General features: G+C 39.2%; 2 protein-coding genes across 5 annotated transcripts in view; one reads left to right on the plus strand and one right to left on the minus strand.

Annotated features, from left to right (window-relative positions):
- Window positions 1–1660: 1660 nt before the first annotated feature.
- Window positions 1661–19618, minus strand: LOC136425233 (proline-serine-threonine phosphatase-interacting protein 2-like). 4 transcript variants are annotated; one of them, XM_066414034.1, is made up of 14 exons: window positions 19427–19618; window positions 13225–13325; window positions 12726–12800; window positions 11973–12007; window positions 11257–11363; window positions 10753–10815; window positions 10135–10203; window positions 9575–9620; window positions 8947–9026; window positions 8338–8436; window positions 7770–7866; window positions 7102–7311; window positions 5625–5737; window positions 1661–3293 (listed from the first exon to the last, which is right to left on the minus strand). In XM_066414034.1, the coding sequence occupies exons 1-14, from the start codon at window positions 19451–19453 to the stop codon at window positions 3153–3155; spliced, it is 1263 nt and encodes a 420-aa protein (XP_066270131.1). In that variant the 5' UTR covers window positions 19454–19618; the 3' UTR covers window positions 1661–3152. The 4 variants fall into 4 exon arrangements, with proteins under 4 accessions (XP_066270131.1, XP_066270130.1, XP_066270132.1 ...); XM_066414033.1 differs by having other exon boundaries at window positions 10105–10203; XM_066414035.1 differs by lacking the exon at window positions 5625–5737 and adding an exon at window positions 6159–6218 and having other exon boundaries at window positions 10105–10203.
- Window positions 19619–22894: 3276 nt separating this feature from the next.
- The window catches only part of LOC136424937 (intermembrane lipid transfer protein VPS13A-like), a 79347-nt gene continuing 76302 nt past the window's right edge, over window positions 22895–25939 (plus strand). The window contains exon 1 of the mRNA XM_066413587.1: window positions 22895–23106. Coding sequence (XP_066269684.1) covers window positions 23007–23106 — 100 coding nt within the window. The 5' untranslated portion in view covers window positions 22895–23006. The remainder of the gene's footprint in view (window positions 23107–25939) is intronic.

A 25939-nucleotide genomic window follows, 5' to 3' on the forward strand; every position in this document is an offset into this window, starting at 1 on the left:
GTTCTACTGACGTATATGGTTGAGTAGGGACGTCATACATAATGCCAGTTATCGTATCATGGCTGGTAGGTAAATTCTTACTAGTTCTCCAACATGCCGTATACGTGGGAATGACTATATCGCCAAGTAAATGTCTTTTTCTGTACATTGAAGTTAAACTGGTAAAAACGTTTACGAAAGCTGAAAATGCCAGACACCAACTGAAGAGGATTGAACAAAGGTGTCTGGTAGGGAAGATTACATAGGCATTACGATTTTCGAATAAGTTTCAAATGTCAAGCACCTACTGTCTGGTAGGGAAGATTACATGTCTTACGTCACAGGCAAGTTAAGATTGAAAAGCGCTACAATGTCAAATTTCGTCTGATGTATTTATTGATATAATAATTCCACAGAAAAAATAATCTGTAGAATAGTCTGTACCCAGGAGACACATAACAGAAATTTCTTCTGCAAAGTCAAGAAATACAATGAATTTACTTTGTATTCACCGGTGTTAACTCCACAGAGTCTTAAATCATCAACTTATTTCATACTCAATGTAGACGTGCAACTAAATTAGATCCTCATTTTCTGATAGTATTTCTAGAAAATATGATATTAAACTGGGCATAACAAGACTTCTTTCAACTTTTTAAAACTTATCCACTGGTTAAATTTAAACTAAAGATTGCACACTTTAAGATATCAAAGTCATACAGTAGCGATTCTATTGAGTAAAAACGTTCCCTATTGTTTTCAAGAGAAAACAAAAGAATACAGGAAAAACACATTTCAATACATTTCTGTAACAGATCTGTTTATCATACAATTCCTGTTTACCTGTGGTATTAATTTCATGTCCACCATGACAAAAAAATGTATTCAGTTGTGAACATTAATCCCAATATAAATGAACAAATTTAAAACCTTTATAGAAACCTCATGTACTCAGTGGTGTGAACAATTAAGTGCAAAAACACAGAAATAAAATCAATGTAACGTAACATAACCAATTAACGTCCGATTTATTCAAAACGTATTTATCTTAAAACCGCGCGGACAGAGCCAAATTTCAAACCCATGGGCAGAAATATCAGCTCTTCCAAAAAGAAAATGCATGGTCTGTGAGTTTTTCTCCGCCTGTTTAACGCCGTGCGAGCATGTATTTATACTGAGGTATATGATGAAGAATTGTGCTAGAGTAACCCATTATCGTCCACTTCTGAATCTTTTCCCTTCTAGCGCTATGCTTGAAGAACATAGACCAGAAAAAAATGCACAGTAACTGTCCAAAGTAGTCTACAGACAAATGATATTAAAATCACTATGTCTGTCCGGCCACTTGCTTAACGCGAAGGAAAAAAAAACAATGTTTATCTGTAAATTTCTCCACATGCGCGGCACGTGGCGTTCACGTGGTAAACGCATGGCCATTATGTTTTGCTGTGCAAAAATTAAAGAGATGGCTAAGGATCATATTCATGATGTTCTTTATTGCTCATGAGAACAGGCTTTGGCATAATACACCGCGACATGTGGACATGAGCCAAACCGGACGTAAAGAGGTTCTGCACGTAAATAGGTCATGTAATGTTACATAATGTTATGTAGTCACCTTTGTGAAGGTTAGACATCCAGGTAAACAACATATAAAGAGACTTCAGACTCTACAACTGGATAAAAATTCAGAGATTTATTTCCGGACGTTTCGAGTGACATCTTTAATGCAAAAACATATAAAGAGAATTTAGACTCTATAACTGGATAAGACTTTGGAGATTTATTTCCGGACGTTTCGAGGGACATCCATCACTCTTCTTCAGCGTCACTAAAATGAACTAGCAGAGCTAACCAGTTACAATAACTAAGAAAAAATGGTTCTACATGTAAAATCTCTGAATTCTTATCCAGTTGTAGAGTCTGAATTCTCTTTATAAAATGTTATGCAGTTATCATTTCAATCGATATAATCACCCTACCAATGCAGTGGTACAGACGCTGTGTGGCTTGTGTTCACCATAAAATTATCCACCCATCCTGACCTTGCAAGTTTGCTGTTCAGTTTTCTAGTAGAGAACAACATCATAGCCCAGCATTGAAAAGAACCAATATGGACTAGAATGGACTAGTGGCAGTTAAGATCCTACACTTCAGCTAACAGATTTTATTATATAAGACACAATGCTTGAAAACCGTATGATTGCAAAATATATGTAATTTTCACCAGAATTGCACATAGTACTGATATTGCTGTATTAATTCCTTTCCTACGACACCCATAAACAATTTCCACATGTTATAATATATGATATGATATATGTGGTAACAGATTGCAAAATATCATGATTGAAATCCACCTTTATCAAAATGTAAATGTCTACACACAAGTCCATGGAGTGGTCACCATAAAGTAACAATTATGACTGTATCTATAAACATTAGCAAGAATTAAGATAATCACATATAATTGATATGAATCCAAGATCTATATTTAAGAGATTTATCTGCATATGATGTTGAGAAAAAAGAATCAATAGTAACAACTTGATGATAAAAGCAACATACTACTTGTTTCAACAAGTTCTTTCGAAAAAAAAGAGATCTATTGAAATCAATACCATTGAAAAAAACAATAAAATTCTAGAAACAATCATATTAGTACCCTTTGTATACTTTTAGAACCATAAGTATCTTTGATATTTATTTTTTATGAAAAAACGACAATTATTACATCCTGAGATGATCCCAGGAATATTCCTTTTTGAGTTTTGACCTTATTGAAAAAAAGGTAATCCTGGCAAGATTCTGAAATGTTTGATTTGAAAATTAAATCCCTTCCAAGTTTTGACAATGATCAACATTTCCTTCTGGCAAGATAATGGAATGTTTGATTTGAAAATATTATGTGATCATTTCACTGATATTCTGAACTTCATCGGCCTTTAATTGCATTTGCCACTTCATCATCATCATCAATCGACGTGCTTTCGCTAGGACGGGGTTATACCGCCATACAACTTACAAGACGGGGATGCGCCAGTTCTCCCGTCTGGGTGAATGGTGTATATCGCCGTATGGCTGATACGAGACGGAGGTTTGCCAGGCTGTCTATTTGCCACTTCAGCAATATTCAATTTCAATTGTAATAAACTAAACCTGAATGCTAAGAATTAGATTAGCGATATTGGTTCAACGTAAGTTGAGGGGAAAACTCCGATCTTTCCGTCCATTTCGCCCTGCCACCACAGGTCATTCTCTCTCTTGAGTACGCGAATATGGCGACCTCTCCGCAGAGTTAATTCTTGCTGACCCTGAAATAAAGAAGTAAAACATTTGGCGACATCAGTTTTGTTGGGTAGGATTGGATAATGATTGTTTATTTTTCCTAAATGCATATAAGATTTGACCTTGGTCATTCTAAAAGTCCTGACCTTAGTGCCAAAAATACAGTCTGAATCTGAGTCCTAGAACAGACTTGGTACAGTTTTTTGGCTTTCATTAGCAACAAGATTTTGTCAAAGAATTGGGAAAATTCCCGATTTGGTATAGAATCAAGAAATTTACATTCTACAATACAAAGAGAAGACAAAAAGTTTGGAGAATACTTTCTTCAACTTTGTAGTATTAATTATGTAAAAGGACATGTTACCAAATGGCTTGAACAAGCCAGCCAATTATCAGTCTGTAAGGTTTTCACTAAAAATAGATCTGATTCAAATTCATGTTTAAAGAGAAAATATTCACAGTTCTAAGATAGGGTTGAGAATCATATGATTTATTCATTAATTCCTTTCTTCAGAGGGTTTCTGAATATTCCATCTGAATTTAATTGAATGTCATCTAAAACTAAATACATTCATATCGCTAACAGGTAAAGAAATTGGTCTTGATGTTATGATAGAAATAAATGGACTTTCAACTTAAACACACAACCTGAAATATGTGCATGTAAGGAGGCAATATCCACCTTGTACACAATTCTTATCAAACACTCAACATTGAAAGCTCTGCTGCAAAGACATGTTAGTGTTAGCTTCAGCAGTACAAATAGACATGCACATGTAAGTCAGAGCATTGTTAGGCAGGATATGACAATATGCAAGTACAATGGCAATGCAAAAGGATATGAGGAAATGCATGTAAAGGTCAATGCAATAACCAATATTAAACAATTATGTTGGTACTAAAGGGAAAATAATACATGTATTGAGATATGGATTGATATGTAGGTTAAGGATGCACAGTACATACATGTAATTTGGGGTGTTTAAGGATTCTCGGCCGATGTGTCTACCAGAAAGCATCATCATCGTTAATCAGAAATATTCAGTAGAAAGAAAAACTTTTCTGGTCTAAAATCAGGAAAATTGGATTGTATAGCAAAGTTCTTTCTTTACAACCAAAAACTGTAACAGTTCCGGTTCGGCATTTCCGGTGACCACCCTTACAAGTACACTACCAAAAATGAAAAATAAAGTTTTTCTTGTTTTTCTTCCACACAGAAAATTGATCTTCCAGGAAGAAATTTTTTCTGTGACCCGAAGAAATTTTTTCTGTGACCCGAAGAAATCGTTCTTGTCCATGGGGCAAGCAAATTTTTCTTGTTGTAATTTTTCATATTTTGAGATTTTTTTTCTTATACTTCTTCAGGAATTGAACTGGTTATAAGCAAACAATTCTTGTATTTCTTAAGAATTGAATCTTGTCAAGAATATGCAAGAATTTTTTTCTTGCATTTTTAAGAAAAAAGAAGAAAGTTTTGCTTTGACTTCTAGAAAATTCTTGTGCGTGAGAATCTTTCAGAAACACTTTCTCCCCTGAAGAAAAATAAGAAAATTGTTCTTTGTGTAAGAATGGACATTTTTGTGGTTTTTCTTATTTTCTTTTCTTGATTTTCTTCGTGCGAGAATATTTTTCTCCATACAAGAATCGTCCAAAAATAAGCAAAACAAGAAAAAACATTTTTGGTAGTGTAATCCCTAAAGTAAGACGCAAAGATATTTCCTGAAAAGCATGATCTTCATAGCGTTTTACGGTTTTGGAGTTTTGGTTGTCCGCAAAGACTTCCTGGTATTAGTGCGCGATGACGGTAACGCGGCCTTGTCGCCTGATTACCCGAATCGTGCGTTCTATGTGCGTTTTGCATGGTTTAGCCCCATCGGGGATTGCGGAAAACGTATCCTCATGATTTTGTCATTTTTCTTAGTTGCACAGAGAGAATGATGACCTTTATTGCCATATCAGTCATTATCGTAGGAAAAATGCTCCTGCAGTTCTATAACAAGCTGCTAGGGGGACCAAACCTACACCACTTCTTCCTTACATCAAAAGCTGTCGGCCACCAAAAATAAAGACGACAACAACAAAAATTGTGCAGAACAGAAATTACAAAGGCGGAACTTCTTATGTTATACTGGCCAAAAATATCTGGAAATACAAACAGACAAACAGGCAGCCAGACAAAAAAACAATACCTCCATTTGTCATGGAGGTAACAAGACCCTAAAGTTTAAAAAAGGTCATAATTGTAGACATGGGTATTGGACATCATCTTCTTCTTCACCCATCTCAGCATCACCATATAAAAGGAGAAAGCAAAAGGAAGCAGAAGAGAGCAAGTCCCATCACCAAGCTTAGCTCACCTGTGAATCATAGTCAAAAGCAACTTTAACAGTGTCCCCTTCACCAAAGTTGGGTGAGGCATTTGGGCTAGAGAATCTCCGTGTGTCCTGTACTGTAGCATAAGCGCCACCATCTGGAGAAGGGTGGAAGTGCAGGGAGTAGGATGGAGGGTTGGCGGGTGAAACTGGTTAGTAACTAGTAGTTCTATCGGGGAATGGAAGGTAACCATCTCATCAGTTCAATGAATTTTTCACAGGAATGTTTTACCAGCATTAAAAAAACGCTCAGTATACTCTAAGGTAATTCAATTTTTACCATTCTGCATTCAAAGAAAGACATCATTAAATTTGATGTTGGCATTATTTCATACTACATAAATTTTGATACAGCTTGTTCAAAAGACTGCAAGAGTATCAAAATTTCTGTATGAAAGAATTTGAATTCATGAGATGGTCCCCAATGGAGATGTAGACTACTGAACAGCTCCTGCTCTATGCTCTATGGAAGCCATGTTATACTAAAGTCTAAATGTACAGTATACTACATGTACATACTGCTCTCTGCTCCACCATAGCCGAAATCCAGACTAACTTCTGTGTAAAAATCATCTTCATCTGTGGAGGAAAGTAGAGAATTGTGAAGACATTATCAAAGTGAAGTCACTAATCTGCACAGTTCAGTATCCTCAGTCTACATACAGCTATCAAGATGTAGGGTAGACTAGGGTAGACTAGGGTGGAGTGGAGTGGAGTAGAGTAGAGTAGAGTAGATCTAGGGTAGAGTAGAGTAGAATAGAGTAGAGTAGACTAGAGTAGAGTAGATCTAGAGTAGAGTAGAGTAGAGTAGAGTAGAGTAGAGTAGAGTGGAGTGGAGTGGAGTGGAGTGGAGTGGAGTGGAGTGGAGTGGAGTAGAGTAGAGTAGAGTAGAGTAGAGTAGAGTAGAGTAGAGTAGAGTAGAGTAGAGTAGAGTAGAATAGATCTAGAGTAGAGTAGAGTAGAGTAGAGTAGAGTAGAGTAGAGTAGAGTAGAGTAGAGTAGAGTAGAGTAGAGTAGAGTAGAGTAGAGTAGAATAGAGTAGAGTAGAGTAGATCTGGAGTAGAGTAGAGTAGAGTAGATCTAGAGTAGAGTATAGATCTAGAGTATATCTAGAGTAGAGTAGAGTAGAGTTGAGTTGAGTTGAGTTGAGTCTTCCCTTTGGGACTGTGGAGTTCCAGTTTGGTCTGCCCTTCATTTGATAAGACACCTTTCACGGGTATCTGAGTGTGTGTTTTCAAATGCCCTGTAGTTGTACACCATTGGGTGGTTTTCCATGTATTTGTCCAGTCTTGAAGTTTGAATTCATTTACATTTGGTGCACTTTTTCTGGTAACTGACGACAGTTTCAAAGTACAACCATCATATGTACTGTAACGGTTATAGTAACAGTTTAGGTAAAGATGTAGCAATTAAAGTCCAAATCTCCGCTCATGTTTTGATATACACATTTTCACTACATTACCTCCTCCATATCTGCCAGCATGTGATACAGTCCTTTGCTTGTCCTTTGTGGGAAGGTTGGGGGCCGAGAAGGCGGGTGAACCTGTTGGTGGTAGTGGCTCGGGTGGACGACTGCTCATGGTAGACGGGCGATCACGATGAAGAGGGCTGGCTGCGAACCTCTTCGCAGACTTCGTGCCATCTGGGTAGTAAGACTCATACACCACAGGGGCTGGAAGGTGGGGGGCAATATATTTTAGGTTTATATATCATTGATTATAGGTTATCTACGTGCATATTACCCCAAGACTTTAGGCAGTAACGTTAGATACACATGTACGTGGATGGTGTTGTCCACTATTTTTTAATCTAATATTCTAAACAACTTTAACCCTTCCAAATGTCTATGTTAGTTCAATATCCTTCTTAGATGTCAAGTAAATGCAATGTTATTGCCATATGTACCCAATGCTATTAATTTTTTCAGATATTTGTTTTATGTACATTAAGTATACAAATTTTGCGATAGTGCAAAGAATAAACAGGTCTTCGTTGATTTTAATAAACCAGCTTAGCTAAGTAAATCAGTTACACATTTCTTACCATATATAAATCATAGAGAGTATATTCTGTTCTTCATCTTTGGTGCAGAATAATGAGTTCGTTCAAATGTGCATGATGCTACCTTACCTGGCCGTTGTGTTCCAGTCTTCTTGGTGTTCACAAAGAGATTGATGTCCTTATACTCATCACAGTGCTCCAAAGCTTTTCTCATGTCCTCATAATGCTATAATTGAAAAACACTGATGTCAGCATAATTCTTCTTTTCTGTATGTCGATAAATATTGAACACTATTGTCAAGAACTCTCAAATCAAAGAAATCTAATTTTGAATGCAAGTCAAAAGTTCTGCAGTATCAACAAATGAGACTTCTGCTTTTTGAAATAAACTTTCACAAAAAACATTTATCGTACTGATACTTATACTGATATTCATCTGATACTTCATAAACAATGTTGATTGGTGGCAAATGATACTTGATATTTTAAGGGAGGCTATTGTTTGTTTCTGTGAGTGGTTACTACTTCTGTACACAATGTCCTGTTTTTTTATTTAGTTTTTGTTGTGACCCATGTATGTCCAGCTTATGTATATCATTTGAATGTTTAATTTCCTTTTGAAAAACCAATAAAGAGAAAAAAAAAGAGAACTTTCACAAGGCACAAACTTCTATACATGTACACGAATTGTGCTGACCTCATCATTTTGCACACAGGTCATGGAGCCTAGGTTGGAGTGGACCCAGAGCTTATCCCTGAGGAACATGATTCGCTCCTCCTCCATTTTCTGGAAAACCTGCAGAGACGACATGAATTATAACACATTTATCAGGCTACTTGACACATACCTGTAGAACACAATATAAAAATAGAATATACAGAACAGAATGCTAACAAAAATTACGGTATAACGTTATCGTTCAACCCTAATACTATGATGAAACTATGTGATAAAGTTAAGATTGTCATGTGTAACTTTGAATACTATTAGATATAAAGCTGAAACAAGTACTGCTGACAATAAGAATAAAAGCTAAGTGCATAGGGAAGACCTTTCAGTACCAAGGACAGCATGCAGACAGGAAAACCAGTCTTTATTACTGGTATTATATGTTATTCTTGATTTTAACTACTTTAAAAGTCACTAGTCAACCATCAAAATTTCATCATCGCAAATATTTGATCACCAACACTTGGAACAGTGATGTTTGTTCCCACCGTTAAGATTGAATGCAGTGAACTACTTCCCCAACTCACTAGAATTACCAACTGTTTATAATAGTTGTGTGTGTAGCTTTATGTTCACCTGACAGGAGTGGGCGTGGCACTTCTCCCAGGATACCCTGGACTGCTCCAGCCCCTCCACACAGCTCTTGTAAGCCGTGTCTGTAATAGTCGAAAATGTTATGAACAATTTGGTAACAAAACAGTTCATGTGAATGTAATAAGACACAATATTGCTGGAAAACAGGTATTGCATTCAAAAGCTTCATATCTTCCATAAAAAGACCTTAAACATGTCAAAGCAGACATCCAATGTTAAGTGTGCAAATCATTATCATGTTGTTGCTTGGTTGTCTGTCTGTCTGTCTGTCTGTCTGTCTGTCCTTAAATAAATACAGATGGGGGATGTTTATCAGTTTCATCCACAAAAGTGTAATACCTGTTATGAACAATTTGGTAACAGTTCTACAAAATGTAGTCAGATGAAATAGTGTTGAGAAACGGAAACTAAATTTTCAAAAAAAGAAGACATTTCAATGTTTCCATAAAAACACCTCATTTTTCATAAAAGACCTCAGATATAAGCTCACACCAAAACAGACCTACATGCAGAGTGTACAAATCAGTATGCTGTTCCTTGGTTATCTATGTCTGCTTTTTATATGCAGATGGAGAAATGTTTATCAATTTCTTCCACAAAAGTGTAATACCTGCTTGTTCTGCTTGTTGTCTGGCACCCGAGGCCTTCTTTTTTAACTGGAATTTTAAAAGAAAGTTTCTTAAATAACACAACCGTTTTGATATCATTCTATGGTGAACATTAGCTTGAGTGTCATCCTGTTAAGTTCCAGGCTCTGCCTTCACAGAACAGTGAAGTCAGAGCCTGGTGTATCCAAACAGGATGACACTCAGGTTAGGTGAACACTGAATCACAGCTATAGATAGACTGTTAGTAATGTTACTAGGCAAGCATGATATTTCCCCAATACATAAATGATACAAAGTTAATTTAGAAAGAGCAGGTAACCTCCATAGCAGGCTATATGGGCCTTTTTTTGTGGCTTAAAATTCACTTTTTGCCGATAACTTCCTGTTGTACTGGGCCATTTGTGCAGCCAGCTGCCAAAGAGAAAAGACCCATAGAGCCTGCTATGGAGGCTACTTTTCCCCTTCGTACTCCAAAATCACATCCCCGTGAACTTAACACGATTTATAGTAAGTGATGTGTTATTTCCTCCACCTTATCAATCTCTTTCTGCTGTGCAGTTACCCTGGAGGTGCTGTAGGCATTCTCCGCAGCATCCGCTTCCCGACACTTCTGCTCGTAAGACTTCTTAGACTGTAGAGAAGTGAACACAAAACTCTGTTTGGAATCGACTTTTACAGTTTTATGAATTTACAAGAATTATAGGTAACTGAACCAGAAAGGAGGCCTACAGATTGAACTTTCTAGTACTTGGAACAGTGCTTTACAACGTATTTGATGTATCTATTATAGGTCTATTTGTGTAATTCAATGTCTTTTCAAGCCGCTTTGGCATATCTTGTATTGTAGAACGAACATCTTATCCGTTACCATTTATTTTTTAGAACATTTTTTAGAACGCTTTAGTCGTTACCTTTTGTTTATTTAGAACTTTAAATACGAACATTCTTGACGCATTTGTAGGTAAACTTCATTCTTCTCGTTGAAAAAGGGCAGTCAGATGGACGCCCGAAACGTCCGATTTTTATCGTATTTTGTCCAGTAGCAATGTTTAAATTGTACCACTCTATAGGTGTGTAAGTTTTCAATAAAATACAGAGATGCGGAAATGGCGCATACATTTCCATGAATTTACAAGAATCTTTGGTCTGTAAGTTTTCAATAAAATACAGAAATTCTTACATCCATGGTCTTCTTGTAAAGATCCCTTTTCAATCTGGTGTACTTCATGTTGTCTTCTTCAGTCTGTTGGAGGAAACATGATTAAGTCAATTTCCAATTTCCTGTTCTTTATGATATTGGAATTTGTATCATTCATTCTGTCCTTCCATCCTTCCATCCATCCATAATCCACTCACTCACTCACTCACTCACTCACTCATTCACTCTCACTCACTCACTTACTCATTCACTCTCTCGTTTTGCTTGCTCGCTCGCTCGCTTGCTCACTCACTCTCACTCACTCACTCACTCACTCACTCACTCACTCACTCACTCACTCACTCACTCACTCACTCACTCACACACACACACTCTCTCACACACACACACTCACTCACTCACACACCCACCCACCCAAACCCACCCACCCAGACCCACTCACTCACTCACTCACTCACTCACTCACTCACTCACTCACTCACTCACTCACTCACTCACTCACTCACTCACTCACTCACTCCTCACCTCCTTCCTGCTCTGCTCCTGTAGTTTCCTGAACCCCCTGATGTCCTCTGCCTCCTTTGTCAGACTCTGGGACATCGTCATGTGCACGTTTGCTAAATGCTCTGTCTCTGTTAGATACACAAGAGGATGGTGATTATAGATCCAGCGACCAGCTCAGAAAAGGAGAAGAAATAGCCATGCCTCTAAGAATCAGACTTTTCAACCTAGGATTGATGTTTTCAAAAATTCTTTTTTTTTTCCTAGAGCGATCGTAGAGTGGAACTCCATGCAACCAAGTACCGTGGAAGCATCCTCATCAGACAGCTTTAAACAATGCATGCAGTTAGATATGCGAAGGTTAGACGTGACAGGTCGTTTGGCGTAGTATAACCAGCTGCTGCTGCGCCGCGTGCCTGGGAAGCTGGTGTGTTACACTGAATGGCGGTTATACCAGCGACATAGATACAGATAGACTTACACAAACCACTGTAAAATGTCTGTATAGATTACCCTATTGCATTATTCCTCCATTAGTCCCTTTATGTACCAAAATCTTCAAGATTGTCATAAGAGAGGCATGCAAGGGAGGCTTTTATAGCATTGGAGCATATCCTACTTTTTCATACACACTGTATATAAAGGATTAAGAAAAAGTCAAAGCATCATTTTTAATTCATAAAGCTCTACCATAAGCACTTCTACCTGGCTTTTCCCAAACTGACAATTCAATGACCAACCTTTTCTGACAGTGTCCCATGCATTCCTTAGTATTCTGTATGCAGAACATAAAACAAAATTCATGTGGTGACTTGTTTCTTTTTATGTTGGATCAAAAGTTCAAGAACAGTGTGAGTGCAAATCAGCACCAAGGACAGGTCTATTCCCAGTATGTTCTCCACCAACACAGATGAGTTTTTATTAGTGCTGCGTATCTAAATGTAACATCAGGTACAGGTACAGGTGTACCTGAACATCTTGAAAAATTAACATGTGTTCTTCTGAACTTTCAGTATCTTTATTCAAAGAGAACAACTAGGTTTCCCACCGCCGAACTCCCTTGGCCTTGCTGTCAAAACTCCCGACCTACCTGAATGATCTATTGCATACTAGTTACGTTGTTCCAAGGTATCACTTTGGTCGCGTTTAGTGTTGTATGAGGCCATGAGGTCAGGAGATCAGTCACAAAATAAGCACATACTTGGTGTAAATTTATATCGGTACAGTACCAGTACTTCATGATCCGGTATTTTGGACCTGTACCTAATCAGTTTTTACGGTACAGTACCGGTACACAGTACCGGTACGCAGCACTAGTTTTCATGCTAATTCTAGAACCTTACCTTTTCTAAGGGTACCCGAGGGGCTTCGGTTTTTAGATAGATTCTCTAATCACCTGTGGTAAGAGCCTCGAGGAAGCAATTTAGCAGCAGTATTTAATGATTAGACATTCAAAACCTGGAAAATATGAGTCTTCCCAATCACCAGCTTACCCAATCTCTCCCCCATCACCGGCACTTTTCACTATCTTCTGCAGGGTCTTGGCGTAGTCCTCTTCTGCTTTAGCTCTGCAGGGATAGAATAACTAGAGTGTGTATGTGTAAAATGTGTATTGTGCGTGCAGTGACGTGACAAAAGACATGTACAGATTCTGAAGCAGATTCATTCATTCCTTGGAAAAGACTGGAGTTGCACAGTCAAAATACTGTAAATGCAGAAATGTTCTCGGTGGTTTTATGTTTGCAGTTTATGTGGTGACCGTTTCACCGCAAACTTAAAACCACCGTGAACATTTTTGTCCAGTACTGTAGCAGTTTGTAACTATAGCACTGCCGCGATCTTAAAACCACCGCGAACACTCCATTTTCGCCCTAAGCGCGAAATAAAAACCATGCGAACTTAAATGCGTTTACAGTATTCAGGTATGCCTAATGTCTTTCAACTGAATTTATTACCAGGGCTTGATATTCATTCTTAAAGGTTTATCTGTACCTGTGCTTAAGGAAGTCTTCCAGCTCCTTACACATATTTGATCCCTCCTTCATACGAGCCAGCAGTGTCTCAAACCCCTGTGTACTGCAGAACTCCGTACCCTGTAGGTCAAAATGGAACAAGATTGGCAATAGAAAAACAGACATTGCCATGGCGACGGTTGCTGTCGTGGGTGATGGGTTAATGTAATATGTCTATGACACTGTAACTGCCTACAAATGCCTGTGGACAAATTCCTATGCAATTTCTGGAATTATTGCAAACTGCACACAATACTATACCATTAGGCTTGCCCCTGAGGCGTCGCCAAAAACTCATGGTGAGAATGGTATTATGACTGTCAATTTCTGGTGAGATAGATATTTCCTAATGCTAAGCAAATGTCTCCCACAACCTTGATATTAAACCTGACGAGAAAAACAGGTAAAGCTACTAATATTTTCAAGCCATGACTAGAATCTTTAAACTGTTATGTATTAGGCCCTACAAGGTGCACAGAATAAGGTGCATTTTGCTCAAATACAGAAAATAACACACAAAAGTCAGTTTGTTGTATCAGTTTGAAAGCCGTACTTTGGGCAACCCAGGGAGCTTCCCTGTTAGATTAGGCTCAAGCCTCTATAGTCACACATGAGCAGTTATGTCAGTACGTATGGGAGTGAGATCATAGTTTAACCTAATGAGGATGGTACCCAGGCTATAATCTAGGCACTGTGCCTGAACATGTATAATCGTGATCACCCACGGCCACCTTAAACTAGTTATAGACACTACATGTGTACATGTGTTATAGACAATTATGTTTGTATAATCTAGTTTAGCCGCCTTTATACCTATTTTGTACCCTGTTCTTTTATGTATGTTATTTGCAATTAGCCTTCGGGCAGGAATTTGCAATACACTTACTATTGTTGACTAAAGGCTGTAATATACGGTTACAAGAAACAATTACAACAATTCAAAGGACCCCCCTCCCCTCATGATTGTCAGTAACACTCCTATTACTAGCATTAGCTAAAGTGCTATCATAAGGCTAACTTAAGATGGTACTATTAATTAGAATGGTTTGTCATGGTGCAAAAGACCTTTCCTTCCTTTCTAAAATGATCTCTACAACTCTTCGCAATGTTGGCCTATTCGATGTAACCTTTGGCCTCTGTTGCTTAGCGACCTACAACCCAAGTGTTGCTAGGTATGAGATCTGATAGGCAATAACACTAAGTGCATATCATAAATCTCCCAGCAGATGTTAAATGTTTTGACTGTTCTGTTTTTATATAGAATTTGAAAACATCAAATTATGCATACTATTACTTTTTCCAACAATTTGTGCTTGGAGATCTACTGCATTAAAATTGGCTAATTACCATCATTAATCATGTTAGATTTACTGGACATGTCCAGTTATTTGGTTATGAATAATAAATATCTCTGGACTTTGGAACCTACATGTTTATGTTTTTACATGACTGTGTATACGTACTCACTTGTCATAAATTAAAATTTTCCTATGTAAATGCATCCTTTTTCTACCGGGGCTCCTACATTCACTACCCAAAAATTTATTTAGGGTAGTGAATGTAGGAGCCCCGGTAGAAATAGGATTTTAGGGTAGCAAATGTAGGAGCCTCAGTAGAAATAGGATTTTAGGGTAGCGAATGTAGGAGCCCCAGTAGAAATAGGATTTTAGGGTAGCGAATGTAGGGACGCCTGTAGAAATAGGATTTTAGGGTAGCGAATGTAGGAGCCCCGGTAGAAATAGGATTTTAGGGTAGCGAATGTAGGGGCCCCGGTAGAAATAGGATTTTAGGGTAGCAAATGTAGGAGCCTCAGTAGAAATAGGATTTTAGGGTAGCGAATGTAGGAGCCCCAGTAGAAATAGGATTTTAGGGTAGCGAATGTAGGGACGCCTGTAGAAATAGGATTTTAGGGTAGCGAATGTAGGAGCCCCGGTAGAAATAGGATTTTAGGGTAGCGAATGTAGGGGCCCCGGTAGAAATAGGATTTTAGGGTAGCGAATGTAGGAGCCCCGGTAGAAATAGGATTTTAGGGTAGCAAATGTAGGGGCCCCAGTAGAAATAGGATTTTAGGGTAGCGAATGTAGGAGCCCGGGTAGAAATAGGATTTTAGGGTAGCGAATGTAGGGGCCCCGGTAGAAATAGGATTTTAGGGTAGCGAATGTAGGAGCCTCAGTAGAAATAGGATTTTAGGGTAGCGAATGTAGGAGCCCCAGTAGAAATAGGATTTTAGGGTAGCGAATGTAGGGACGCCTGTAGAAATAGGATTTTAGGGTAGCGAATGTAGGAGCCCGGGTAGAAATAGGATTTTAGGGTAGCGAATGTAGGGGCCCCGGTAGAAATAGGATTTTAGGGTAGCGAATGTAGGAGCCCCGGTAGAAATAGGATTTTAGGGTAGCAAATGTAGGGGCCCCAGTAGAAATAGGATTTTAGGGTAGCGAATGTAGGAGCCCGGGTAGAAATAGGATTTTAGGGTAGCGAATGTAGGGGCCCCGGTAGAAATAGGATTTTAGGGTAGCGAATGTAGGAGCCCGGGTAGAAATAGGATTTTAGGGTAGCGAATGTAGGAGCCCGGGTAGAAATAGGATTTTAGGGTAGCGAATGTAGGAGCCCCGGTAGAAATAGGATTTTAGGGTAGCGAATGTAGGAGCCCGGGTAGAAATAGGATTTTAGGGTAGCGAATGTAGGAGCCCGGGTAGAAATAGGATTTTAGGGTAGCGAATGTAGGAGCCCCGGTAGAAATAGGATTTTAGGGTAGCAAATGTAGGAGCCTCAGTAGAAATAGGATTTTAGGGTAGCGAATGTAGGAGCCCCAGTAGAAATAGGATTTTAGGGTAGCGAATGTAGGGACGCCTGTAGAAATAGGATTTTAGGGTAGCGAATGTAGGAGCCCCGGTAGAAATAGGATTTTAGGGTAGCGAATGTAGGGGCCCCGGTAGAAATAGGATTTTAGGGTAGCGAATGTAGGAGCCCCGGTAGAAATAGGATTTTAGGGTAGCAAATGTAGGGGCCCCAGTAGAAATAGGATTTTAGGGTAGCGAATGTAGGAGCCCGGGTAGAAATAGGATTTTAGGGTAGCGAATGTAGGGGCCCCGGTAGAAATAGGATTTTAGGGTAGCGAATGTAGGAGCCCGGGTAGAAATAGGATTTTAGGGTAGCGAATGTAGGAGCCCGGGTAGAAATAGGATTTTAGGGTAGCGAATGTAGGAGCCCCGGTAGAAATAGGATTTTAGGGTAGCGAATGTAGGAGCCCGGGTAGAAATAGGATTTTAGGGTAGCGAATGTAGGAGCCCGGGTAGAAATAGGATTTTAGGGTAGCGAATGTAGGAGCCCCGGTAGAAATAGGCTGGCATCCAGGCTATCCAAGACCTATCCCTCTGGATATTTACTTGTAGGGACGGACAAAAATCTCATCCCATCCAACTAAAAAATCTGAACATCATGACATGAAATTGATGTTGTATCTTTGTCTGTTTAAAGTGACAGATTTACCAATGAAAATTAACAATCTGGGCTGCCATGATACAGTGTGTGGGTCAGAACAAATTTGAAGCTGGAGACAGCCCTGATACAGTATGATATTTGGGTTTTGGAGACAATGATTTCTGGATACAGTCAAACCTGCCTAGGCGACCACCTTTTCAACGCGACCCACAGGCCACGGCGACCATTTTTTTTTCGGTCCCGAAAATTTTCCCCATAGGTATACAAGCATTAAGCTGCCTGCCCATGGCAACCACCTGTCCAACGTGACCGCTTTTCCTTGGTCCCGCGGGTGGTCGCCTTGGGCAGGTTTCACTGTAAATCTATTGTTTGTTTCATTCTCAGACTGACATTATTTGCAAAACTTGAGTGTGTCCGACTTGCCCAGGTGCTGTAGTGGTCTGTCACACGCTTCTGATCATTATATAGGTCATATTCCATGGACCCAGAAGGCTAAAAAAAGCTCTGATCTGATATGTCTTGGAGCTCACAGTGCCTGAAAATGTTCCCTCTGTTTCCTTGCAGATAAGACTTCTTCCTGCAGTGCATCCAACCAAGGATGGCAACAGGAACTGCTCCAGGCAAAACTCTGCAGGCCCACATGGCCTTTCTGTAGGGCACTTTAAGGCAGCTTGTCCAGTGGTTAGCGATCTGGCCTCTGGAACTAGAAGCCCCGGGTTTGATCTTGGCTGTGTCGCTCACCTGACATGCATGCTACCAAAAAGGATCGCAGTCCCTAGGGTGGGACATTAAGCCGTGGTCCACTGTTCATTGTTCTTGTCGAAAAGAACTAGGGGAATTTACCCTCAATGAAGCTGTAAACACATAGCATCTGTCACTCACAACCAGTGGAAGATTAGCTCATCTGTTCATTGAGTTCATTTGAGCTAAACTGGTTTGAGATCACTTTCCTTTCCTTTCACTCCCATTGCGCCAACCGTACTATTTCTATGGGTGTCATCCGTACCCTTTTTACTGTTCTGGCATAACCTTGGTTGGAAATTATTGATAATGGTACATCAAGTACACTTTGCACAATGACTTAGTAAGGGTTGTGGTATTTTTAAATAATGCACCCTTTTACTTTCACTTTTAGCTATTCTAATATTTTTCTGTAATTCGTTGGGAAAGCTATTAGCCTGGGTGCCATTCTCCGTAGTAACCACTGGCTCAAACTTTTTGCTTCCAAGCTCTGTCTGTGAATTAGGCTAGAAAGCTATTCTTTATTTCATGTTATTCGCAGTGAGGTGACCAAGTTTTGTATTAAGTCAATATGTGCATCAAAGAATCTAATGTAAAATGCATGACGTAACCCTCAAGTGCTTTTGACACTGACATGTCACCCAATAGGCATTGTCTTCCATCCAGCTCACATATCTGGAATTGCCTTGACCCAGTTTTTCCTCAAGGACATTCCATTAAAGCCCAAACCCCCATGCATACCCATGGGGTCCAAGAAAGGTAGGCAGCCAGGGTTAAGACAGGCCAGGTAGACAGGGCCAGCTTTTTCCGCAATCCAATGTAGTTCCTCTTGCTCTCCAAGCAGAGGAGGGGTTTCGGCTGGTTTTTGACGTGTTTTTTGGCGTTTTTGGCGGGCTTTCCACTTTGTCATCTTTTTTTTGGGTGGGTTGGCTATACAAAAAGATATGACAACGTAGAAAGCCTGACAAAAATGCCTAAAAACACGTCAAAAACCAGCCGAAACCCCTCCTCTGCTTGGAGAGTCGTTCCTCTTTCAGTATCATGTGGAGGCGGAGGTTTCATTATGGTGATTACAACACTAACTTAGTTAACATATCTAAGCCTTAAGTTAACAGTTTCTTAACCTCCTCCCTGCTGCCTAACACTGTAACCAGCAATAGGGAATTGGGTGCTGCCATATGGCTACTTCAGTGTGCTATTAAAGGTTAATCAAGTATATCCTGTTCACTTCCAAGTCCCCAGAAAATGAAACTCATTTCCTTTCTTCCACTGCTCCCACTCAGATCTAAATCTTTCAAGATTTGGTAGACAGCCAAACATTACAACTGGTGACCTTAGGCAGTCTAGAACTTACTTATCTGGTTGGATCTTTCTTGGATTGTAACCAACATTTGACTACATTTAGCAATCAGATGTCTGATCTTAGAGTAACTCCGTAAGCTCAATTCAGTCACCTCTTTCTGATTTTTCCTTAATCTAGATCTGGCGTATAGCCAACTTAGTTAAGCCTAAACAAAGAATCCATTTTTGAGAGCCCAGTTATCAAATAATTGATCAAACCCAGACGCCCTGGTTTTCATGACTGACTGATATCCTGTAAAACTGGAGAATCAAAATGAGGATTCTTTTGATATTATCAAGGCCAAAGTCTGTTTGTATAAAATTCCAGGCTCAAGGCAACACTCAACGATAGAAAAACAAACAGTGGAATAACTTTACACAAGAATCTACTGTAGGGTAAAGACCCTGAGCAAAGCTTTGGTTGTCAGATCCACCTTGTTAAAATTTATACAATATCCTGATCACTAGGTGCCTGCCAATTATGTTAAGACTCTGGTACGTCAATTTCAGTTAATTGTGGAAGTTCTGCAAGTACAGATCCTCTACAAAAACTTGCAAAACTTTGAGAAGTGGAAAAGAAGCCACACGTTTGGTGCATCGTTGTGTGTCCAACCGGAAACCAAAATATTATTGAAGAATTCGTGAAAGTTGTCACTTACCCAAAAGCTCTCTTCGAATCTCGCCATGGTTCTTGTTTGATAGTAAAGCTGCAGGTACTTCTTATGAGTTCAGAATTTGCTTGTAGAAAGTTAGAAAGAAGGTTCGGCGAACCGATCAGAGTGAAACATGATCCCCACTACACAACCAGGAAGTGATAAAGTTCAGTTCAGTTGGCGGAAGACATTTACATATTGGTCACGTGGCAGACCACGTGCCGTTTGTTGACATTTCACCTGGGCAATACCATTATGAGTTGTAGGGGTGACAGGTGGCATGAAGAAATCATTCAACAGAACTTCAAATGGAGATTGGAATTTTCTTGCATTACAAGTTACAGCCAATTTCTCCTTACCAACTTACTGTAGTCCTTCCTACCTTGGGTCAATGATAATTGGAGCATGTGCATGCATGCGAAATACATCAAGTCGATCTGTGTTGGTAGAAGTCATTTCGCATCAAAGTTTATGACAAAGACTGTTTGTCAGTCGAAAATTTGGGTAAGTCCAATATTTTGTTTTGGAAATTACAGTTCAACTCTGATCCAGTACACTTCATCTTCAATCGAATTCGAAGTGCAATATTGTTCATTTTGTTTTTAGAATCATTGATGATCATTGATATGCAAATTCCATATCTACTTTATTTACTTACTTTGTTACAGTTATTCTCATTGTTTTAGATAAGTCATTAGTTTGTTGTATGATCTTGAAGAGCATTATTTTGCTAGGTAACTTTTTTATCATTATTGTACCTAAGTTTGTTGTACCTTAAGCTTTGTATTACATTTTGTTACTTCAGTTTGTTTTGTTTATGTATACACGCGCGCAGGGCTCATTGAAAACCGCCCTTTTGACGATATATTGTCCCTGGATAGATAGAATATAATGAAATAAATGAAATTGAATGGGTCTCAAAATACTACTGTAAATCACTATAATATAGCGGCAGGAAAATATAGCCGTTGGGGAAAAATGGAGCAGGTCCGACGTCACTTGATTTCAACGGTGAAAACAAACATTACTGGCTTAAACATTAGTGATTAAATATTAGCGATGATGAAATTTTAGCTGTTGACTAGTGACAGTTAAAGCAGCTAAAATTAAGTTAACGTTACAGTTAACAAATCAAGAGTAGCGCCAAGCTATCTTACTGCAAAAATGTTTTGAAGCAGTCATAAAACTATTTTTCTTACACTGGGAGCCTTGTTTCACACAAAGCAGCAAGCCCGACCCACTCCCTGGTGGTTTAAAAGAGACGCTTTACGGTTGACTGACGTACTGCAGTTATGGTCAAGGCCACTTCAACCATAGTCGGCACGGTTCAAAAGAGACACTCTACGGCTGACTAAAATACTGCAGTCAAACTCTAAGCAAACTCGTAAATTTCTTGCATATTGACGTTCATATGAATGTAAACCCGCTTGCAAACTCCTCTTCTAGCCTGTTAGGGTGCTTAATTGACTTTTACAATGGCAATAAGCGAAAACGTTCAAGCCATTTCGATTAAGCAAGTCATTCAAAACTGCAACCGACTCACCCCAGCAGTCAAATACAAAGGTCCGCCCATTTGAACGCGGACTGGCCAAACTTCATAATCTTATTCGTATGGTCTAAAAGCCGACTTATTATACTACCGTACAGTAAAGTTAATACCTCGCTGGCTTTCACGTCTAAATTTTTACAAACGGTTCAAAGATTTCGATCGCACTATTTTCTTTCACCGCTCAGTCGCGGATGCATGCTGTGTTGTTCGGTCTCACTGGTATGTGGATGCTGATTGGTTTTATTGATATACATTCGGTTAATACTATCGTATTACCGCATATTAGACACTGTTGTATGCTGATTGGTCGATGTAGAATGTTTGACCAATCAATGTGACTCTGCCGTCCCCTCTGCCGACTCACCCCAGCAGTCAGCTGTAAAGGTCCGCCCATTTATTTATTTATTTATACGCCGACTGGCCAAACTTCATAATCTTATTCTTCGATTACAAAACCAACATATTATACTATGGAAAGGTAAAGTTGATGCCTTGCTGGCTTTCACGTTAAAGTTTGTACGAGCGGTTCAAAGATTTCGGTCGTACTATTTTCTTTCACCGCTCAGTCGCGGATACATACTGTGCTGTTCGGTTCAAGGATAATGTGGATGCTGATTGGTTTTCTTCATATACATACGGATAACAGTACGATTGAGTTTACCGCACATCAAAACTTTATTGTATGCTGATTGGTCAATGTAGAATTTATTGACCAATCAATATGCAGCTATAATGAATCTCTAGTCAACCTGTGGCATTTATTTCATCGACTGCTAGGGGTCGCTCTTAAATATCTAATGTAAAACTGTATTGCCAACATTACTTATGTGTCGTTCTTTGGTAATCCGCATAGTGACGCCCTTGACACACAGACAGAAAGGCGTACATAGCCCCGATTGCAGCCAATGTGTTGTTTTCTATTACTGAGCGAAGAGAAGTAGATAAACTATGAAATAAAGGTAACTTTGATAGCATAAAGTAGTTCTATGACTCCTAATCTTACTACATGCCTAAGGAAATGTCTTTGAAATCGTCTTGACTCGACTTGCCATGAACGTAGTGTTGATCCCGGCCGAGGCGTATGTAACGTTATGTGTTGAACCCTCAATAATGCCTTTTATCATTCAGAAATCAACCAAAAGGCAGACAATTGATAGACTTATTATTGATGAGCATGATCTAAAGCACTCTTTGCATACAAATTCGCCCTGTTGCTGATTCGACGTTCAAATGGCACAAAGGCTAGAGGCACACTACTTTTCTCAATTCTTTTATTAAAATACTGCTTGCAGGCTGCTAGCAGTCGTCTCCCCCTCAAAGAAAAATTATACATAGGTGCAATCTACACATAGCATACATATCGTTATCTATATATATAAGAACAATCTCTTAGGCATCGTAAAAAAATAGACTAGCGAACGGCACTGCCACCGCCAGTAAAGGCTACTAAGCATGCATTTTACCATTTAATAATCGTTGCAATACTGATGGGCAGATGTATGATCTATGGGACGAACAATTGTCTGGAAGGAAGATCTTATCATGCCAAACGCATCGTAACATTCAGATGCTGGTATGAAACTATTTATCTAACGTTAACATTAACTGATGGGTGTTGAATTCCCAAGAGTTCTTGAACTCTGGTCACAAGATCACACCATATCCTGATCTCGTTCACAGTGCGCTGGGGACGAGGGTACTTTTTTGCAGGACGAGCGGAATATATAAATAGGGATCCTCACATGTTCCATTGAAAAGAAACTAAAAGTTACAGATCCAATATATCAATTAACATATATGAACACAATATATCATATGTTTTGGTGGAAAAATGAAGTAATCATAAATATTTTTTGTGTTAAAACATCGTGCATCATTTAACTTATAAAACTACACCCCTACGATGCAATCGACTGTCCCTAATAGAGAGCGCTCACAGTAGAACGATGGACATGATGAACTGAAAGGTCCAGTCTTGGACATTTCAGCCGTTTTCTGTGTTTCTGCCGCCTCTGCTGAGCGCTACAGTCGCCAGTCATGGTGTTTGAATCCCTGGTAGTGGATCTGTTGAACAGATTCCTGGGTGACTACGTGGAAAACTTGGATCGTTCCCAGTTGAAGCTCGGCATATGGGGAGGTAAGTCTGTTGGACGTGTGGTGTTTTCTTTACCATTAAGAAGATCTTCACAGTTGGGCGGAGGTTCGCAAGTCCGTGCGATATCTGTCGTCTTCCCGGCAAATTTTCCAGCTACATAGACGCAAAAGTTCAGATCCAACGTTGATTTAAGGCAGTGTATCACTGTCTAAAGATCAGAGAAATTCTAAGTGAAAGTGTTTCATATGGAACCCGGAAGCCAGGTAAAAGGGGGTGTGGCCTAGGGTGCACTGCGGGGCACCTCGCTAGCCGTGCGATGGATCACTGTTGATGTAGGAGGCAATTAAACCTTAATTGGATGAGGCCTTTCGTCCAATCCAAACAGACACTCGAAACCTGTTGGAAAAAGGCCAAATCTAGGGCGGTGGTTGTTGAGTGCAATTTTTGTGTGTCTTAGAAATATCTTTTTTTCAGTGAGGCAATACCTTAGGAACCATAATGCAACAGTGTCCAGTTGTTGGATTTGCAGATGATATCACTATCATAATCATGAAATTTTGACAATACGTGATGATATATAAAATCAACAATGGAATACTGTAAATGCAGGGACATTATATAGGATTATATAATGTCCTTGAGTCCTATATAATGTCCTTGGTAAATGTTTTTGTTTTTTAGTATGTGGTTTTATGTTCGCAGTTTTTGAAGTGAAATCATCACACAATACACATTTATTTTCTGTCTGTGTAACCACTGTGAAAACCTTATTTCTGCCCTACTAAGGAATTAGGTCCCCTTGCATTTAAATGAATGTAACGTTACAGTTTTTTTTTAATGCTCACAATTACATGGGTACCATTTCCTTGCAGCCTATACTATAAAATGTAGCACCCCCTGTTCATAATCGTTGATTGGGGGGCATTCCATTTGCTGGTTTATAATGGTCCATACACATGCCATAGAAAAGCAGACACTAATGCGTTTTTATTTATAGGTCAATAAACACAGGTTCATTAATGTTGCATGTATCTTCGTGAACTGCTTTGATCCGTATTGTCATGGGGCAATTGGCCCAATTCATACAGCGGCAAAAGGGCTGCTGGGTTACAAACAGAGGCAATACTGAGATAGTCCATTACCTATGATAACAAATATGGACGCTGCATGATCATATGTCCTGTTGTGGTGTAATGGTGAGCAATCCGGCTTAGGCAACACCTCAACTCCCCCCCCCTACTTTGTCCCTGAAGGGGTTATTTGGGGGCAATCCCTATGTAGATGTAGACAAGGTCAAGGTTAGGATCCCAACTGGCCAGTCAATGTTCTATAATCATCATTTTTATTGAATAATCAAGATTGAAGAGCCATAGGAATGAAATGTGTTCACCAAACAGCAACTCTTGTATTGTAAATAATGGGAATAAAAGTTTAAGAAATTAAAACAGCATAACGATTGTCCATATCACTGTTTACCAATAGATATCAAGATGTAAATGTAGCTGAACTAGCTGTCAGTAAACTGGCATCTAAAAATGTTTACCTTTTAAATGACATTGGATATACAGATGATTTGAATCTGACAACATGTATTCTACTAGAGGGGGTTTCAGTCCCTTTGATATAACATTGATCTAGATATACTAGAGTGCTAACATAATTCCACCAGAGTACATAATTTTGCCACCCTGAAAAGGTACGTCCAAACAGACCTCCAATCACCTCCCTTTTTAACCTCCTTGCTCCAATCCAACGTCTCCCAGTATAATGCACTGGACCTGTATATCTAAACTGTGCATACATGGAGGTGCTCCACTAGAGATCTCTAAAACATTGTTTTTCAAAGTGGCGGATTTATGTAACCTGGCAGATTATTGATGTTAATGGAAGTTACTCAGATAGCTGAGGGCTCTTATGTTCAAGGAGATCATCAACACAAGACACCACAACACATATTAATAATGGTATGGTCCACCCCAGTATGCAATGGGTCAAAACAAATTTGAGCTTACATAATTACACAGCTTGTATTCTAACTAGCCTAAGTGCAAAAATGGGATGTTGCACCCTTGGGCAATTTGCCTTTTTGCAATTACAGGAAGCTCTAGAGAATTCTGGACCTACATTTTGTAGCTCGGCCAGAATACTGGAGAGTCATGGGAACATCAGACAGAATTCTGGCAATTCTCAAGAAATCTGTCTGAGTTTCCGAGAATTTTAGAGAACTGGTCTCTAAAATGCTACATACTCATTACCTTTCCTTACTAGTGGTAGAGACACTTTTTTTCTAGTGTTCTACAATATTGTCAATTTCTTTTCTGCAATTTGAAAATATTTTCTGCAAATACACAAGCCTCCATACTACAACCTTCTGAACATAATAATGCCTATATTTACATCACATCATATCTAGCTTTGCAACAATGTTGTAATTCTTTACTATCACAGCTCACGGAAAAGACAAAATTTCAAAAAAAATTTCATTCTGCAAAATTGCAGATTGTTTGTTCTTCTGCAATCTTGAAAATCTTTCTGCAAGTTGCAGACTGCAGGTGTTTATTTCGAACAAGTTGCTTACTGTATGTGTAATCATCGTACTGTGGAACTCGTTGTGACCAAATACAGTACTAGTAGGGGCACCCACATTAGATAGCTTTAGTAATGCTTGCTGCTAGATGTGCAAAGGTTAGCTGTGACAGGTCATTCAATGTAAATCATAACCAGCTTCTGCCGCACAGCGTGCCTGCAAATAAAGCTGGTGTGTTTTTGAAGGGGCGCAGCTATGTACAGATTCAGATTCACAACAAATACAGTGCAGATCATATCAGACATTGATCCATTAGGTCAATCTGAAATTAAGGTCTTCACTAATTAG

Source organism: Branchiostoma lanceolatum, chromosome 19, assembly GCF_035083965.1.
Source record: "Branchiostoma lanceolatum isolate klBraLanc5 chromosome 19, klBraLanc5.hap2, whole genome shotgun sequence".
Classification (NCBI taxonomy): Eukaryota; Metazoa; Chordata; class Leptocardii; order Amphioxiformes; family Branchiostomatidae; genus Branchiostoma; species Branchiostoma lanceolatum.

Excerpts from the sequence above, each read along its gene's own strand:
- LOC136425233 (XM_066414033.1), bottom strand. The coding sequence starts at position 19,453 with ATGGCGAGATTCGAAGAGAGCTTTTGG. Across the intron at positions 13,326-19,426 it reads GATTCGAAGAGAGCTTTTGG|GGTACGGAGTTCTGCAGTAC; the intron begins GTAAGTGACAAC and ends TTTGACCTACAG. Across the intron at positions 9,621-10,104 it reads AGCAGAAAGAGATTGATAAG|TTAAAAAAGAAGGCCTCGGG; the intron begins GTGGAGGAAATA and ends TTAAAATTCCAG.